Below are 17060 nucleotides of genomic sequence, written 5' to 3' on the forward strand. Positions count from 1 at the left end.
AAGTTGCTTTCATAGAACTGGCCGCCTGTGAAACACGGTATAACATGGCCGTCTTCAAATCTAATATAAACAAATTCTTGCTGAACCGTTCTTTTAAACAATCAATTTCTGCCCAGTTAAAATTATTGTTCTAACTCCCCTCATTGTTTCACAGCATCCCTGTCAAACTCAGTAAATCTTACTTTTGATTAGCGTACGGGATTTTATAAGCAATGACTCATTTGTAAAAAAAAGTGTAGCATCAGTACAGATTTATTTTTTTTGCAGACTGCTATGCTCATCTTCATAGTTATTGTTTCATTACGTTTCGGCCAACTCATCCTCTAGTCTTCTTCAGGAGATTAGCCATGACGAGATAAGAATGCTAAGTCTTGTAACTGTATCTCCAGTAATTACTACCTTTTATAGTTGTTGTTGTCGCAGTGGATAAAGGTTCCAGGTGCGCATTGTCTGAAGATAGTGGTTTCAATCCTACCCAAAGCTGGCCAGATGTTTTATTGGCCAAAACGTGATGAAACAACAACAACTATGGAAGGCAGTAATTACTGGGAGTACAGTTAAAAGACTCAGCATTCCTACCCGGTCACGGTTAATCACCTGAAGAAGGCCAGAGGATGAGTTGGTCGGAACGTGGTGAAACAACAACAACTATGAAGATGAGGATAACAGTCAGCAAATAGATAATAAACACACACAAATTCCTCATCTCAAAGGATTCCAATAAAAGGATATATACTCATAGCAGAACAAATGCTACATTTTGCTCCCAAATAAAAACCAGTCTTTTTCACTAGTTCCTTTCCAAAGTTTTGTTCTTCGTTCATTTTTCCATTGTTGTTTTTTTTTTTTACCGATTACTTTTTGGTTCCCTGACAAAAGGAGGGAGGACCTATAAATTCACCCTTATCCGTTCGTCCGTTAGTCCGTTCGCACTTTTCTCAATAATTACGCCTTGACATTTTTTGAAATTTTGCACGAACATTAAACATTATATGAGTAAAAAAGTAACAGAACGGATTTTCCGGGAAAACTCCGATTGTCCCCCGCCTAAGGTGCCTTTCTGGTTAAAATGGCTAAAACTGACACTTTTGTGCTTATTAAAAAAAAAAATTGATGCCTTGGATTTTTATAAAACTTTCTGAAAAGTTGTAACTAACTGATTTCTATATAATTTTGTTTGTCTATACTTCGCGATAACTCTTGGGTGTGCCCCAGGGGCTCTTTTAGATCTAATAAAAACATTCCATTTTTGGGACTATTTTACTATTTTCTGTGTATGTCTATTTAGCAGCTTTGCATGGTGCTGAACTCAAATTTAAATATGTTAATACCTTGGAGATTTTGGGGTTAAATGGGGGTGGGGGTGGACTTAGTCATTTCTTTTTTTGCAATGGTGCAGAACTCAAATTTACATATGTTAAGACCTCAAACTGCACCGTTGGTTCATTTTCACCAGGATTAGACGCCCTCTGGGGACTTTGGGGCTAAATGGGGGGGGGGCAAATGCTGAACTTAGTCATTTTTATATGCCTCGTTCACTGTGCACTCAAGGGGGACCATGCATGCTTCACTTGTTTTTTTCTTGGTATTTTTATTTATTCTTATTTTTCTTCGACCAAAACAAAACAAAATTATAATTGAAGCTTAAGGTGCTATTCTTATGGTGGCCACGTTTGTAAGGGCCAATCTAAACCGGGCGTTCATGATCAAGATGTTTTTCACATTATATTTAGTCTATGCAGCAAGATATTTGTTCACATTACAATATAAATTTGTACATGTTGATACGGTCCAGGAAATATGGAGAGAATTAAAAAGGTTAACGGCACGAACAATGGAGCTATCAAAGTATAAAATCTTTCGGCATCTACTGACCTCTAAACCGGGAGAGGTGGAGTTTTGCTGCTAGTCGATTGGATCGGAGACACTTAGCGTCACTTATCTATATTTCACATCAGCAGATAATCTCTGCATTGCGCAGAAATGAATGAATATTCTTGTGTAATAATGCGCCTATCCCTGAACCTCATTACCATTAAAACAATTTTACAACTTCCAAGATATAAATACGGTTGCACAAAGACAATGAATGCGTAGATTAGTGAAAACATTATTGGTGTTTCTGGGTCTCTTTTGTCTTAGACTAGTTTCCCTGTAAATCTTGGGAATCTAATTTACCATTCTATTTCATCCATGTCTAGATATAGTCACTCCTACTTCCAAGGCCCTGTCGGTGGGGCATTAGAATACACCGACTGCCCCTCCTGCAGAGGGTAAAAGTCCCTCAATGGGGGTCCTGGATATGACCTTAAACTATATCCAGTGGTGAGGCCCCAGCTTGTGGGCTTTGGGGAGTGTGGAGCCACCCTTCAATTACCATTGCTCCCAGGACCACTCTGACCCGGAGTGGTAGTACCTGTTAGGGTTCCAACTATGGGTTAAATAGAAACCGACTTGAAAACAACAAATATATTCTATTAAAAATTTTTTCTTCAAAATCTTTGGATTCGGTATTAAATAACCCGAAAAGAGTTGACATGCCGTAAAACAAAAACAACCAACCAACCAACCAACCAACCTACTTCCAAACTTACGTTACCCGGTATTCCCAAATAAGCACCCATCTAAAGAGTGACCATTTCGAGGACTATATAATCAGGTTGTTTCTATGAAACAAGGTGTTCTTAATTTGCTGTTTTTGCACTTGTACGAGGTAGTCTGTATACAGTGTTCGATTTTGTAGGCTAGCGTTCTCAGTTTAAGGTCGCGTAAAAACGAGTGGAGAGAAATATGAAGTTAATATAAGGGGTAGAGTACACTGGAATTGCTCTGGCGTTCCTTGCGTTTTGGTGTATTCTTTCGCTCCCTATTTTTATAAATAGGGCTCACCTAAGGCTACCTTGATTTTTGTGGTGTTTCCAAAAATGCTACTCATCCGAAATCTCTATCTACGCCTAAATTAATTAATCGATTATTATAGATTTTGGAACACATCTTCTAGACGTAATTATCTACATATGGACTATATTTTGTTTTATTTAGTTTCATGCATTGGGGGTAAAAGGGTGGAAGTTCTTCGTAAAAATTAAGATGCCTATGATGTTTTGGAAATTTTAAGAATATGTATTAGACATCAAATAAATATTCATCTAATGTCAATTTCTTTGGAGTAGTTTAAAGATTTTTAGGGAGAGGCATAATATAGACATAAACTCCTATTTAACAAGTCAAAAAATGTCACATTTACATTTGATTTGATCCATAGTCATTAGAAACCAATTAACCCAGATTCCCTAAATGCCAATTACCTCTTAAGCCATTTTAGACATTTCCAGAATGATAATCATTTAATGTAACGTCAAATGTGTTAGTTCTATTCTATTATAGAAACGTTTATTTAATTTGAATAAAATAAAATACGGATCAAGTTCACGTGAAAGCCAAATCACAACTTATATTCGGAAAATAAACACATATTTTACTCGTTTGAAATTTATACTTTAATATGTTTCGGAGCCAAACTGCACCATCTGCATGCTGTTTTCTTTATTTTTTTTCTCTTCTTCTTTCTTGCAATGTTGTAAAGTTGGAGAAAGAAAAGTATGTTTCTAAAGAACCGCGCGTTGTATTTTACCAGTTGTATTGTGAAATGTTGGAACTGTGCGTTGGCAACGCGATATTAACGTTAAGGGTGTCAGTTTCATTATAGAAACGTTGATTTAATTTGAATAAAATAAACAAATATTTTCCTTTTTTGAAATTAATAATTAAATTATAAATTGCAAACAAGTAAAATATTTATTTTTCTAATATTACGTTGTGATTTGGCTTTCAAGCGCACTTGATGCGTATTTTATTTTATTGATTTAATGTATTGTGATCAAATTCATAAAAAAGGTTTAGTAGCATTATATGTTTATTTTACTCTTCGTAATTAGATATGACATTGATCCAACGTGTTCTATTGGGAGAATTAATTTTACTATTCCTTGAACGATTAGTGTTATCATTCCTTATATCTACGCCCGCCTCCTCGTAAAACATTTTTATCAAACAACCACTGTCAACAATTTCCCTTACTCTCTATCTGTATCTAAGACTAAAAAAAAAAAAAATCCATGAACAAAATTTCTGTCCTAGAACTGCCAATCTGTGGAACACAGTAACGCGAGGCTGCTTTCTAGCTAAATACAACATAATCGTTTTCAAGTCCAATGCAAACAAGTTCTTGAACCGCCCCCTTAAATAATCAAATTTTACCAATTTCCAGCATTAATGATCATCACGGTGTTTTTTCACTGCCCAACAGGCACTCATTAACCCTTATCCTTGAGTGACCTTTATTTCCTCTAAAATATCTAACAATCAGTCCAACTGAGTCTGGCACAAGGATATCAACATTTTACAAGGACTTATCACACAATCAGCATTGGCATTCGGTGGGAGAGGGGAGGTCATACCCATGCGTACGTGATTTATGTCAAGTTTTATGACATTTGATATTTTCTATTTTTTTTTTATCTTATCAATAAAAAAATATTAACATCATAAATATTTCGTATTCATTACGAATCTTATGGTCACAATTTATGGAATCTGTCATCTGTCATGCCGAGTTCAAATACCATCGTCTCTATAGTGATCATTTACGAACTAATACTATTGGGGAAAAGATAAATCCCTAATTCTGCGCCTCCCAACAAGAGATGAAACAACAATTTGGATTCAAGTACTCATACATAACGATTTGTGGAGTATTCATCTTGTATACTCTCACATATATATTTGATAATACAGTCATCGGCTTGTACAGAGATGATGGATTAGCTATAACAAGAGATTCTGACGAAGTAAAAAGGTGACATTTTAGAAAAATCATATACATAGAAATGAAAAAATTAAGCATTAGGGTAGGCATAGTGGCTAATATAAACATAACTATAGTAATTTTTTAGATGTCACTTTAAACATGAATAAAAATAGTTACAAGCTATATTTTAAAGCTAGGGCTAATTCCAAAGTCTAACTACTTCTCATCAACCATAAAACAAATATCTAACTTAAACTAGAATAGATTTAGCAAAAGTCTTATCGAGCAAAATGTATTTAGAAAGTCACGTAACAATTACAACACAACTCTACTATATATATAAGTTACCGTACTGTATACCGATACTCTATGGCTGACTGGGATAGCTTCCGTACATTCATATCTGATTTACCTCTGCACTCCATGTTTTAAAAGGAAGTGTCCTCTATAGTATCAGATCTGACCGAATGGTTAATTTTAGGCATAGACCAATTCATACCATCTAAAAAATTCCAACAAAAACCTAACAGCCAGCCATGGTTCTCTCCAGAATGTGCTGCTGCTATCGCGCACAGAAATCACTTTTTCCATAGCTACCAACTTAATAGATGCACTGAGACTAAAGCTGCTTTCAGGACTGCCAGCAACCACTGTAAAAGAGTAATAAAAAATGCAAGAGAGCTATATGCCCAGTCTGTTAAATCCAAGGTAGCTGATCAGCGGCTTGGTTCCCACCAGTTTTGCCAAATAACAAATAGGATCCCGAACAGAAGTGTGCGTTCTATCCCAACCATTATCAATGGACCAGAGATCATCTCGTCAGCATCAGACAAGGCCAAACTATTTGCCAAGAACTTTGCAGCTAATTCTACCCTATGCGACGAAGGCCATCAACTCCTCATATTTCCTCCTATAACACAGAACACGCTAGGTAACATACAAATATCCGTGCATGAGGTCGCCAAGCTAATCAAGAACCTAAATTCCAGTAAAGCAACTGGCCCTGATGGCATCCCAATTATAGTGTTAAAAAAGCTTCAACCAGAACTTGCTCCCATACTTACGAAACTATCTAAGCGCTGCCTTAAGGAGAAGTGCTTTCCGACTCCCTGGAAGACCTCATCGGTTTGCCCTATATTTAAGAATTCAGGTGATAAGTTATCTCCCTCTCAGTACAGACCAATAAGTCTCCTGTGTGTTATGAGTAAGTTGCTGGAATCCATATTAAATAGAGAAATAGTCAACCACCTCAGCAGAAACAACCTTCTTAGTGACATGCAATATGGTTTCCGCTCTGCAAGATCTACCGCAGATGTGCTGACGGTTATATCTCACAGGATTAGTGAATCTCTTGACAAAGGCTTTCTTTCTAGGGCAATTGCTCTTGACATATCAAAAGCCTTCGACAAGGTATGGCATAAGGGTCTACTTCACAAGATTTCCAGCTACGGTATAACTGGAAATGTTTTCTCAATCATTAAATCATTTCTCTCCAATAGGCTCATAAGAGTAGTGGTCGATGGACAAAAATCAGAGGCCTGCAGTATTAATGCTGGAGTCCCTCAGGGGTCAATTCTGGGCCCAACTCTCTTCCTTATCTACATCAATAACATCCCTAAACACATACTTAAATCATTCGTTGACATCTATGCTGATGACACGACCATCTACGGAAACACATCAAAGGCTGTAAATGACAAAGCTCTCTCTGATTCTCTCTCCTCTGATCTCGAGCGCATGGTTCAGTGGGGGAAGACGTGGCTGGTTACCTTTAATGCGTCTAAAACCAAACTCCTATCCTTACATCATCAACGCTCTGATCCCCATCTGGCATCAATTGGGATGGATGGCTCTCGTCTGGGAGAGGCCCCGTGTTTTGACAAGCTTCTCGGTTTGACCTTTACTCCTGATCTGAAATGGAACACGTACATCAAGTCTATTGCCAAGGTCGCTGGAAAGATGGTGGGATCCTTCTACCGCTCCAGAAGATATCTCACTACTGATGCAATTCTCTATCTATATAAAAGCCAAGTACGTAGAAGTATGGAATACTGCTGCCATATCTTGGCAGGAGCTGCTAAAAACAGCCTATTATGCCTTACAGAGTACAAAATAGACTTCGTGGCTTAGTGGGGGATGCCCTTTTCTCTACCCTGCAACCTCTCTCCCACAGAAGAGACGATGCGAGCCTATTCTTGTTTTAGCGTTATTTCCATGGCAGGTGCTAGTCTGAACTCCAATCTCTGGTCCCCCCTCGCCAATCCTTCACGAAAAACACCCGTCTAGCCGAATCCACTGTCAAAAATTTCCCCCACTCTATATCTGTGCCTAAATCAAAACGCGGATTCCATGAACAAAGCTTCTTTCTTAGAACTGCACGCCTGTGGAACTCTGTTCCGTCTGCCTGCTTCCCACCATACTACAACTTGGATGTGTTCAAGTCCAACGTTAACAAATTCCTAATGAACCGCCCCCTTAAGTAAACACTTCATCAAATCTCCACACTAACGTAATGTACTTGCAATAACCCTTTATCCCTGAATGGCTTCCGAGCCTTGATAAGTGGTGACCACTGTATAAAAAAAAAAAAAAAGATGTCTGTCCGTCTGTCTGTCTGTGTACATTTCCCTCCCAATAACTCTGTCAATTTTTAGTCTACAGACTCGAAATTTGATATACAGGATACTGAGATTTTGTGCCAGAAATTTGGCTGTTAAAGGGTCAAAGTTTAACGATTTTACATTTGAGAACTCTACCAAACTCCTCCGACAATTTGGGGTCTAAATACTTGAAATTTAAGATATAGGTTCCTTGGATATGGATCTAACTTAACTTGATTTGAGTCCAAAACAATAAATGTTAAGGGGTCATAATAGGGGTCAAAATTTAAAAAAATTGACCTTTTTTTGCTCAGCATACACCTCCAAAGACCCGGGCAACGCCGAGCATCCATGCTAGTATATCTATAAAAGTGAACGTGTGTATCTGTGTACATTTCCCTACACAATAACTCTGTCAATTTTGAGTCTACAGACTAGAAATTTGATATACAGGGTCTTGAGATTTACGAAAATCTTTGTGATTGGTTTTCGGCCAAAGATTTGGCTGTTAAGGGGTCAAAGTTCAACGATTTGACCTTTGAGAACTCTACCAAACTTCTCCGCCAATTTTTGGTCTAAACACTTGAAATTCTAGAAGTAGGTTACTTAAACATGGATCTAACTTAATAATTCGATTTGAGCTCAAAACAATAAATGTTAAGGGGTCATAATAGGGGTCAAAACGTTTTAAAAAATTGATCTCTGCGGTCTCTACCAAATTACTCAGACTATTTCTGGTCTAAACATTTTAAATTTGGCATAAAGGGTATCCAGCAAACTTTTTAATCGGTTTGTGTTGAAAATTTGAGCCACCAATATATAAATCTTTGTATGTATGTTTGCATGTTTACCTAAAACATTCGTCAAATGCGACCGATTTTCATAAAATCAGTATTTTTTGAAGCTCGGCCCTTCAGACGACAAATACCGAAAAATTGGCTAAAAACATTAATTTTTCACCCTCAACTAGGCACTTTTCTACAGGGGGTCGCTTTTTTCGCCGATATTTTCGACAGTCTTCCCCTTTTTCGATTGTCTAGCCTTAATTTAAATCTACGTCACTTCCGGTTTGGCGGTGGTCGTAACAGCAAAAACGTCAGGTTTTTTCCCGTTCTTTTCCTCCTTCGCGTACAGGTTCGAGCCTGCGTTCCTACTACCACTTTTTCTTTTCTGCTCAACACACACCTCCAAAAACCCGGGCAACGCCGGGTACCAATGCTAGTATATATATAAAGCTAAAAAAAATTAACACACATACTAATATGTACATACATACAGTGCTTTGGGAATATTATGAGTAGGATAATTCTTTATAATAAATGTGCTATTGTGATGACTGGAATGATTCTCGCCAGAACAGACAAATACAAAAGACAAAGAATGACTAACGATCCGCTATTTTCCCACCAAGAAAATAGCGGGTCGTTATTAAAGCCTGATTTGTTTCAAACGTAAACTGAAATTTTTATAGTTTTTGCAAATAAATAATTCAAAATATATTACCTGTTCTATAAAGCTAGCAAGAAGAGGATAATAAAACAACATTCTGCCTTTTTTTTTACTAAGACGTTACCACTTATCAAGTTCCAAACGCCACTCAAGGATAAATGTTAAGTCTATGTCTAGTGGCACTGAGGCAACACAGTGATGATTGGTAATGGTGCATATTGGACAAAATTTGCTTTTTAAGGACTCAACTCAAGATAAACTTGTTTACATTGGAATTGAAAACGACCATGTTGTAGTAATCCGGGAAGCAGTTGAAATTCGTCGAGAAATAACGAGGCATACGATATATATATATATATATATATATATATATATATATATATATATATATATATATATATATATATATAAGAAAAATATGTAAATTTAATGGTGGTCAACATTTTAGCAAATACTGATTAAAAACTCTAGATTTTGTGAAATATTATTAATAATTTACGTAACTGAAAGATGTATTTAGGCAATTAATTCTTATTTTAATCACGAGAATTATATAGAATTGGAAAGAAAACACACAGTCAAGTCGGATTGTTTTATGGATTTCTCCAGGACGAAGACGTTTGCTTTTCACCTAAGCAGCAACAGCAGATTTTCTTTCCTTAAACTAGCAAAATAAATCACTTACGAACGAGGCAGCGTCCAAAAGCTAACACACGTCTTTTATTCTATCACTTCACATTCTCAACAGCATCTAAATTTTCATAATCGCATTATTCTTTCATCAGTAGAGTTCCAGGTTTGCGCGTCATTGCTCGACTACAGTAAGCACATGCCAAGCATGGTCGCTTATTTATATGTCGCTACACATGGTTACCATTATATGTATACCACCAAATTGTTGAAAGAAAAACAAAAACACACCCAAAACAATCAGCTTGAAGCATTATTAAAAAAAAACAATTAAATGCTAAAATATCTTTTTCCTAATAATAAAAGGGAAAGGCAAAAAGGGAAAGTGCTTAAAGCACTACTGGTGAATAAATATGAAGGAGAATAAGACACCTATAAGAATGAAGGGAACCAGCTGTTGAAGTGCTGTGGCATATGAACAAAAACGAACAAACGACAGATCGGGGAGTTTTTTTTTATCTTCGCATATCCATTTATTTTCCAAAAATAATCACAAATATAAGTCAGTAAAAATGGAGTTACTGTTTGAGATAATCTGAATGGTGGAAGTATTTAACATTTCGAGAAGAATAATATATTTTTTTCAAAAAAGAAAGGAACAAAAGAATGTCGTTAAAAATGAAAAGTTCCGTTTTTACGATATTTTCCTTCTTTTTTTTCGAAAAATTAAAGACTTCTGCCATCCCGGTTATCTCAGAGTAAGTTCATGTTTACTTATTTGCATTTGTGATTGTTTTTGTAAAATAAATGGAAATATGAAGATCGAAAACGTAAAAGACCTCTCGTTTGTTCATGCCACATTACTTCAACATCCGGTTCCCTGCATTGCTATAGCCTTCATATACTCATCCATATTTTTTTTTCTTGTTTAACTTGTATTAAATGACAGTTTTCAAATTTATGTTAACAAACAGAAAAAAAAAACTGATTTCTGTTACGTAAGGTATATTTTATTTTTTCTTGTATCATTTCATCTTGTTTAAGCCAGTTTTCAATCTTGTTTACGGTTTAAAATTACATCCACTCACGTTCTATCTATTTTATTGGTTAACCGATTAACAAAACATATAAACCTTTTTTATATTTCTCTTTCTCAAAATATAAAATTTGTTTTACTGCATCAAATTAATTTTCATTAAGTAGTTAACAATTTATTAGGAACCACACACGCGCACACACACGCGCACATACACATGCGCACGCACACACGCACACACACACTTGCGTACACGCACACACCCTCATTTAGAATGATATAGCACACGCTATAACCTCCGGATTAATGGACTCTGGGATAAGCCAATTAATACATTCTGTAAAAAAATAGAATGTACTACTCCAACAACAGAAAATATAAAAGGACTTAAAAAATTATTCCCTGATGTATTTATGACTAAATATGGTCGTTGCAATAAATTTAAGGCCTCGTTTGAACTTAAAGAAAACAACAGCCCAATTTTTAGAAAAAAAGCGAAACGTTCCGTTCGCTGGGTTGGAAAAGTTTAATAAAGAATTAGACAGATTGGAACAGACAGGAATACTATCAAAAATAGAACATAGCGACTGGGCAGCCCCCACCGTATATGTAAAGAAAAAGAATGATGAAATCAGAGTGTGCGCAGACTTTTCGACAGGTCTAAACTCCGTATTACAAGATTACCCTTACCCTCTACCAAGCCCAGAGGAAATATTCACAAAGTTGAATGGTGGTAATATCTTTTCCAAGATAGACTTGAGCGACGCGTATTTACAAATACCGGTCGAGGAGAATTGCTCAAAAATACTATGCATCAACACGCATAAGGGATTGTACAAATACGACCAGTTGCCCTTTGGCATCACATATCATGCCTAATGGATCTAGAAAGCCGATAGCTTACGCTTCGAGAACGCTGCTTCCAGCAGAGAAGGCGTATTCACAGATTGAAAAAGAAGCGTTGAGTATAATCTTTGCAGTGACTAAATTCCATCGATATTTACAATATACACCTGAACCCGAAGATCAGGTAGAAAAAGAAAGTTTAATGAACCATTAATATTAACTCCCAAGAGAAAAAGATATTGAAATCTTGGGAGGAGGGTGTTGTGGTGGCACACATTCATTTGCATATGTGGATAGTAATTACACATAAATAGGAAGACTCAGTTAGTCTGAGTGTGTGTTCACCAGAAGCCACCGAAGGCCGCCGAGAGCAGATATGTTTCTCCAGCAAAGACTCTCTTATTTGACACTATTATGTAAATACCCTGTAAATATACCTTTTCCTAATACACTTCTTATTTGATCTACCTTTGTTTGTTGAGTCGTCATTTGTATTGCTTTCTACGTTACTTGTTTCAACCTGCAAACTTAACAAGCACAATGCGTAAACTGCATCATAAAATAAAACAAAACAAAGGGGAAAAAAAACAAAAGAAAAACTATTAGCATACAACGGCATTTCAATAAAATGCTACGGCAGTACAACATTCGAATATAACAATTTAAAATGGGAGAACAACATGTTCTACATAGTGAATGTTTAAGGATCAACAGTTCTAGAACTACCATTGCCATCACATTGTTTAAAGGCTGTTCAGATTGTTGTAACGCTGTTCAGATTGCCGTAACGCTGTTCAGATTGCCGTGACAAGACCAAGAAAAATAAATAAATAAATAAAAATGGTCCCTGTTCAGATTGCCGTAACGCTGTTCAAATTGCCGTAACGCTATTCAGATTGTCGTGACGCTATTCAGATTGTCGTGACGCTGTTCAGATTGTTGTAACGCTGTTCAGATTGCCGTAATGCTGTTCAGATTGCCGTGACAAGACCAAGAAAAATAAGTAAATAAATAAATAAATAAAAATGGCCCCTGTTCAGATTGTCGTAACGCTGTTCAGATTGCCGTAACGCTATTCAAATTGTCGTAAGGCTGTTTAGATTGTTGTAACCCTATTCAGATTGCCGTAATGCTGTTCAGATTGCCGTGACAAGACCAAGAAAATAAATAAATAAATAAATAAATAAATAAATAAAAATGGCCCCTGTTCAGATTGCCGTAACGCTATTCAAATTGTCGTAAGGCTGTTCAGATTGTTGTAACGCTGTTCAGATTGTTGTAACGCTGTTCAGCTTGCCGTGATAAGACCAAGAAAAATAAATAAATAAATAAATAAATAAAAATGGTCCCTGTTCAGATTGCCGTAATGCTGTCCAAATTTTCGTAATGCTGTTCAAATTGCCGTGACACTGTTAGGATTATCATGACTAGGGCTAGGACAACAGCATATTCTTTTCATTTTTTTTGTCTCGAGTATATATCCGACACAGTTAAACACAATTAATCAACCGAGAACCACATCACTCTACATAAAAACATATAAGATATCAATGGATATATATACATGAGAATCAAAACAACAAAAAAGAATATGTTGTTGTCATAGCCCTAGTCATGACGCTGTTCAGATTGCCGTGACAAAATCAAGATAGATAAATAAATAAATAAAAATGGTCCCTGTTTGCACGTTTGAACTAAAGTCTGAAAAACTAATAACAAAAAAAAAAATGGGAATCATTTTAGTACACACTATAGACTATAATAAGTACACCAACATTAATATTAAAACTAATAGATATTCTGTAATTCTGTTCTTTAAAATTAATTAGCATTCATAGCTTCGTAATTATTATATAGATGGGAACCGTTATACAACATCTTTATACACCGATCGCATTTTTAAAATTAGATTATTACTTTAATTTTATATTGTTTGAAAAAAAAGTCCTGCAAGACCTCATTTTATCGTATGAATGACACAAGCTATATTTAAAAATCTAGTCATCATGGATAGTTCATTAGTCATAGGAATCCCTATTTGATCTTCAGGTTAATTCGAGATAAGATTTGTTTCTTCCCTAAGAACAACTGTTTTTTCATAGCTTATGAGGCTATTCTATGCTGATTTAATGTGGTCTTCATACATATGTTAAAGTCTAGTCTAGTCGTCGATTTAATCCGTAGATAGGGAGAAGAGTGATTAAATCATATATTCCTCAAGAAAGTAGTTTTAAAGCATAATGCTACTAAAACTAAGCTTATTTCCTTTAATAACTACAAAAATTCTTCTCAATCATCGATTACCATGACAAATAACATCCTAGCTGAAGAGCTTACCGTAGAAACTCCCTAACATTCACAGGCAACATAAATTGGAACAAATACATTGACAACATGATAATTTTAGCTGTTTTCTTTCATGCTGATAGTTAGAATATAGCCGAAAACAAGGAAAATTGAATCACCTCCCCTGTTTTCGGAGATCGCACAACGTTAATAGCGGCCACGATTTTTACTATAATATTTATGCATTTTAAAAAAAGAAATAGTTACAGATGTTCGAGTCGAGCAAATTTCATAATGTCTGCATATATTATTATTTTCGAGATGATAATTACGTAAGTACTATTGTTTTTGCTTAAAGGGGTATATTTAAAAAATACCGCACCGAATTTTTTTTTTAAGTTTGTGTATAAAGTTTTTATAAAAAAATAGTTTCTATTTGCAGGTACTGAATAATAACTAATCCGCGTGCAACTGAGCAACTTTGATAAAATTATCAAAATGGAGCTAACCATAAATGGAGACGAAGGTGATATTCTTGAGCATGATGTTTTGAGCACGGCGTTGAGCAAACCTCATTCCCCTACGCCACTCAGTAAAAAGGAGAACATGGAAAGTAAATTCGGCGAAGTTGAAGACAAATTCTGCGACCCGGAAAACCCAGTTACCATCAAAATGGAAGACGTTATTGCAGCAGCGTTTGCGATTAAAGGGGGAATATCGAGAATCCCGTGTACGGTAAGATACTTTTTTTTTTCTAAAATTTGCGTCGACACAATAAAAGTAATTGGCCCTTTTGGCTAGGAGGAAAATGTTCCTTGATATTATTCTGATACTACACTTCAGCTGTTCTCTCCCCAGTCAGCGAAGGAGACATTCTTGTAGACAATTTTTATTTTTTCTCCCAACCCAAAGTGTTCCTTTATGGGAAGCTGGATTTTGTCTAAATTAAAAACCGAACTTGTGCCTAACTTTGCTCTTGTGGGAGGCAAATACAAAAGGAGACAGACGCATCATTCTTCACTTTGTGGCACTGCAGTTGTACTCATGTGTGAAATAAATATATTAGTATTCATATTTATAATCCCTATGTTTTCATAGAGATTATAAGTGGATACTATCAAGCCACCACTAGAATGGATAAAAGTTTATATAAAAAAAAGCTAAACCAAATAGTATAACTTAAGCAAGGTAGATCAAACATACAGCCAGTGAGCTGCATAGAGCCCTTTATAAGCACATTTAAGGCCTGCAAAATAACTACTGTAATTACATGTATTTAATGACTAAATTTACATGTTTTATAATTTAAACTGGATAAACGAGCGTCGTTCATTAAGAAACGACGCGATTTTCTTTACTGGGAACAATTTTACATTGAAAAAAAGATTCATGACTTTTTATCAATTTCAAAAGTGTAAATGACACATCCATGCATTGGTAGAGTGTGTGTTGTCATAATTACAAGTTGATTTAACATACGGGAATTATAACGTCAAAAGACTCCATAACTCTTAATGGAATTTAGTATAATTTTTAGTACATCGTCAAAAGAATGGTCGAAAAATCATTTATACCGCTTCAATAGAGTACAAAACCTACTTCGAAATCTGATGGGCGAAACCCTTTTATCCTCTCTGCTGTCTCATTCTCATAGAAGAGACTTGCGAGCCTGTCTCCGTCCTATCTTTATTTTCATGGCAGATGCTCGACTGAGCTTCACTCTATGGTACGCCCTGTAAGTCTTTCGCAGGAAACACCCAATTGACTGCAACAACCATCAGCGACTTCCCTTACTGTCTATCTGTCCCTAAATCTAAGTGAAAATTCAATGAGCAGAGTTTTTTCTCAGAGAGCTGCTCATCTGTAGAACACAATACCACGGAGCTGCTTTCAGGCTGACTATACCATAATCTTTTTCAATTCCAATATGAAGAGATCCTTGAAGAGCCGTCCTCTAATATAAATTAATTCATCAAAGTTCCGTATAACGAGATATATATATATATATATATATATATATATATATATATATATATATATGCATATATATACATACACACACACATATATATATATATATATATATATATATATATATATGACAAAAAGTTATATTCCAAATTTCATGATGTTGATCATCTTATAATTTATTCCTTTAATTCAGTTGACTTATACAATTCTTGATGACAATATCTGTTTCGTAGTGCAAAATCAATCACTTAATTATTATATCAATCAGTGAATCTATTATGCCCTAAACTCATCAGAAGAAATAGCAACAATCAATCCGACAAAAGGAATTGAAGAGTGATTTAACATGATTAAAATCCGAAAATTGGAAGGGAATCTGCAAATACCTTTATATTTTTCCATTACGCTATATTGAATTTTTATTTCTTCTGATGAGTCGAGGGCATAATAGATTCACTTATTGATATAATAATTAAGTGATTGATTCTGCGCTACGAAACAGATAATGTCAAGAATTGTATAAGTCAACTGAATTAAAGGAATAAAGATGGTCAACATCATGAATTTTGCAATATAACTTCTTGTCATTTATTCTCTATATTGCTCTGTAATTATATTGAGCTTTTTAAATAAGGATTGATATATATTATAAGAAAATATATTTCTACAGAAATATATACATATATAAATATATATAAATATATATATACATATATATATATATATATATATATATATATATATATATATATATATATATATATATATATAGTAAGTTATAAAATATATATGGCGATTAAGCTACACTGAATATTCCGCGTTTCATACACTCTAGGACTTTCGATAAGCCTGAAATAAACGCGGAATATTCAGTGTAGCTTAATCGCAATATATATTTTATAACTTACTATTAGCTCTATCTATGTATTGAGCACTTTTGAAGTAAATACTTAAAGTTTACGCATAAATTTATACTTTCGTATATTAATTTTATGTGAGTAAATGAAGTAGTCATATATATATATATATATATATATATATATATATATATTATAAGGTAAAATTAAAAGCCAAGAACAATGCGAGATTTTTTTTTTTATATATAGAGTAAAATTAAAAAATATAAAAAAATAAAATCTCGCATTGTTCTTGGCTTTTAATTTTACCTTATAATTTTCTTCAACAATGCTTCAAGCAAACTACAACCTACTTATATATATATATATATATATATATATATATATATATATATATATATATATATATATATAATGTTCAGAAACATTGGTTCGGCGGTGGAAATAATGATATATATATATATATATATATATATATATATATATATATATATATATATATATATACTTTAAGGTGTTGTAATGAATTATATTACAAGTTGGTGAATTTCATTAGTTGCCAGCTTCTGAGCTAT

The 17060-nt window shown here is 34.7% G+C and overlaps 1 protein-coding gene across 1 annotated transcript in view; it reads left to right on the plus strand.

The window, feature by feature from the left end:
• The window catches only part of LOC145259647 (L-threonine ammonia-lyase-like), a 144517-nt gene that overhangs the window by 22016 nt on the left and 105441 nt on the right, over positions 1 to 17060 (plus strand). The window contains exon 2 of the mRNA XM_080117307.1: positions 14100 to 14392. Coding sequence (XP_079973433.1) covers positions 14156 to 14392 — 237 coding nt within the window. The 5' untranslated portion in view covers positions 14100 to 14155. The remainder of the gene's footprint in view (positions 1 to 14099; positions 14393 to 17060) is intronic.

Source organism: Euprymna scolopes, chromosome 3, assembly GCF_053919585.1.
Source record: "Euprymna scolopes isolate OS-2025 chromosome 3, ASM5391958v1, whole genome shotgun sequence".
NCBI classification, from domain to species: Eukaryota; Metazoa; Mollusca; class Cephalopoda; order Sepiida; family Sepiolidae; genus Euprymna; species Euprymna scolopes.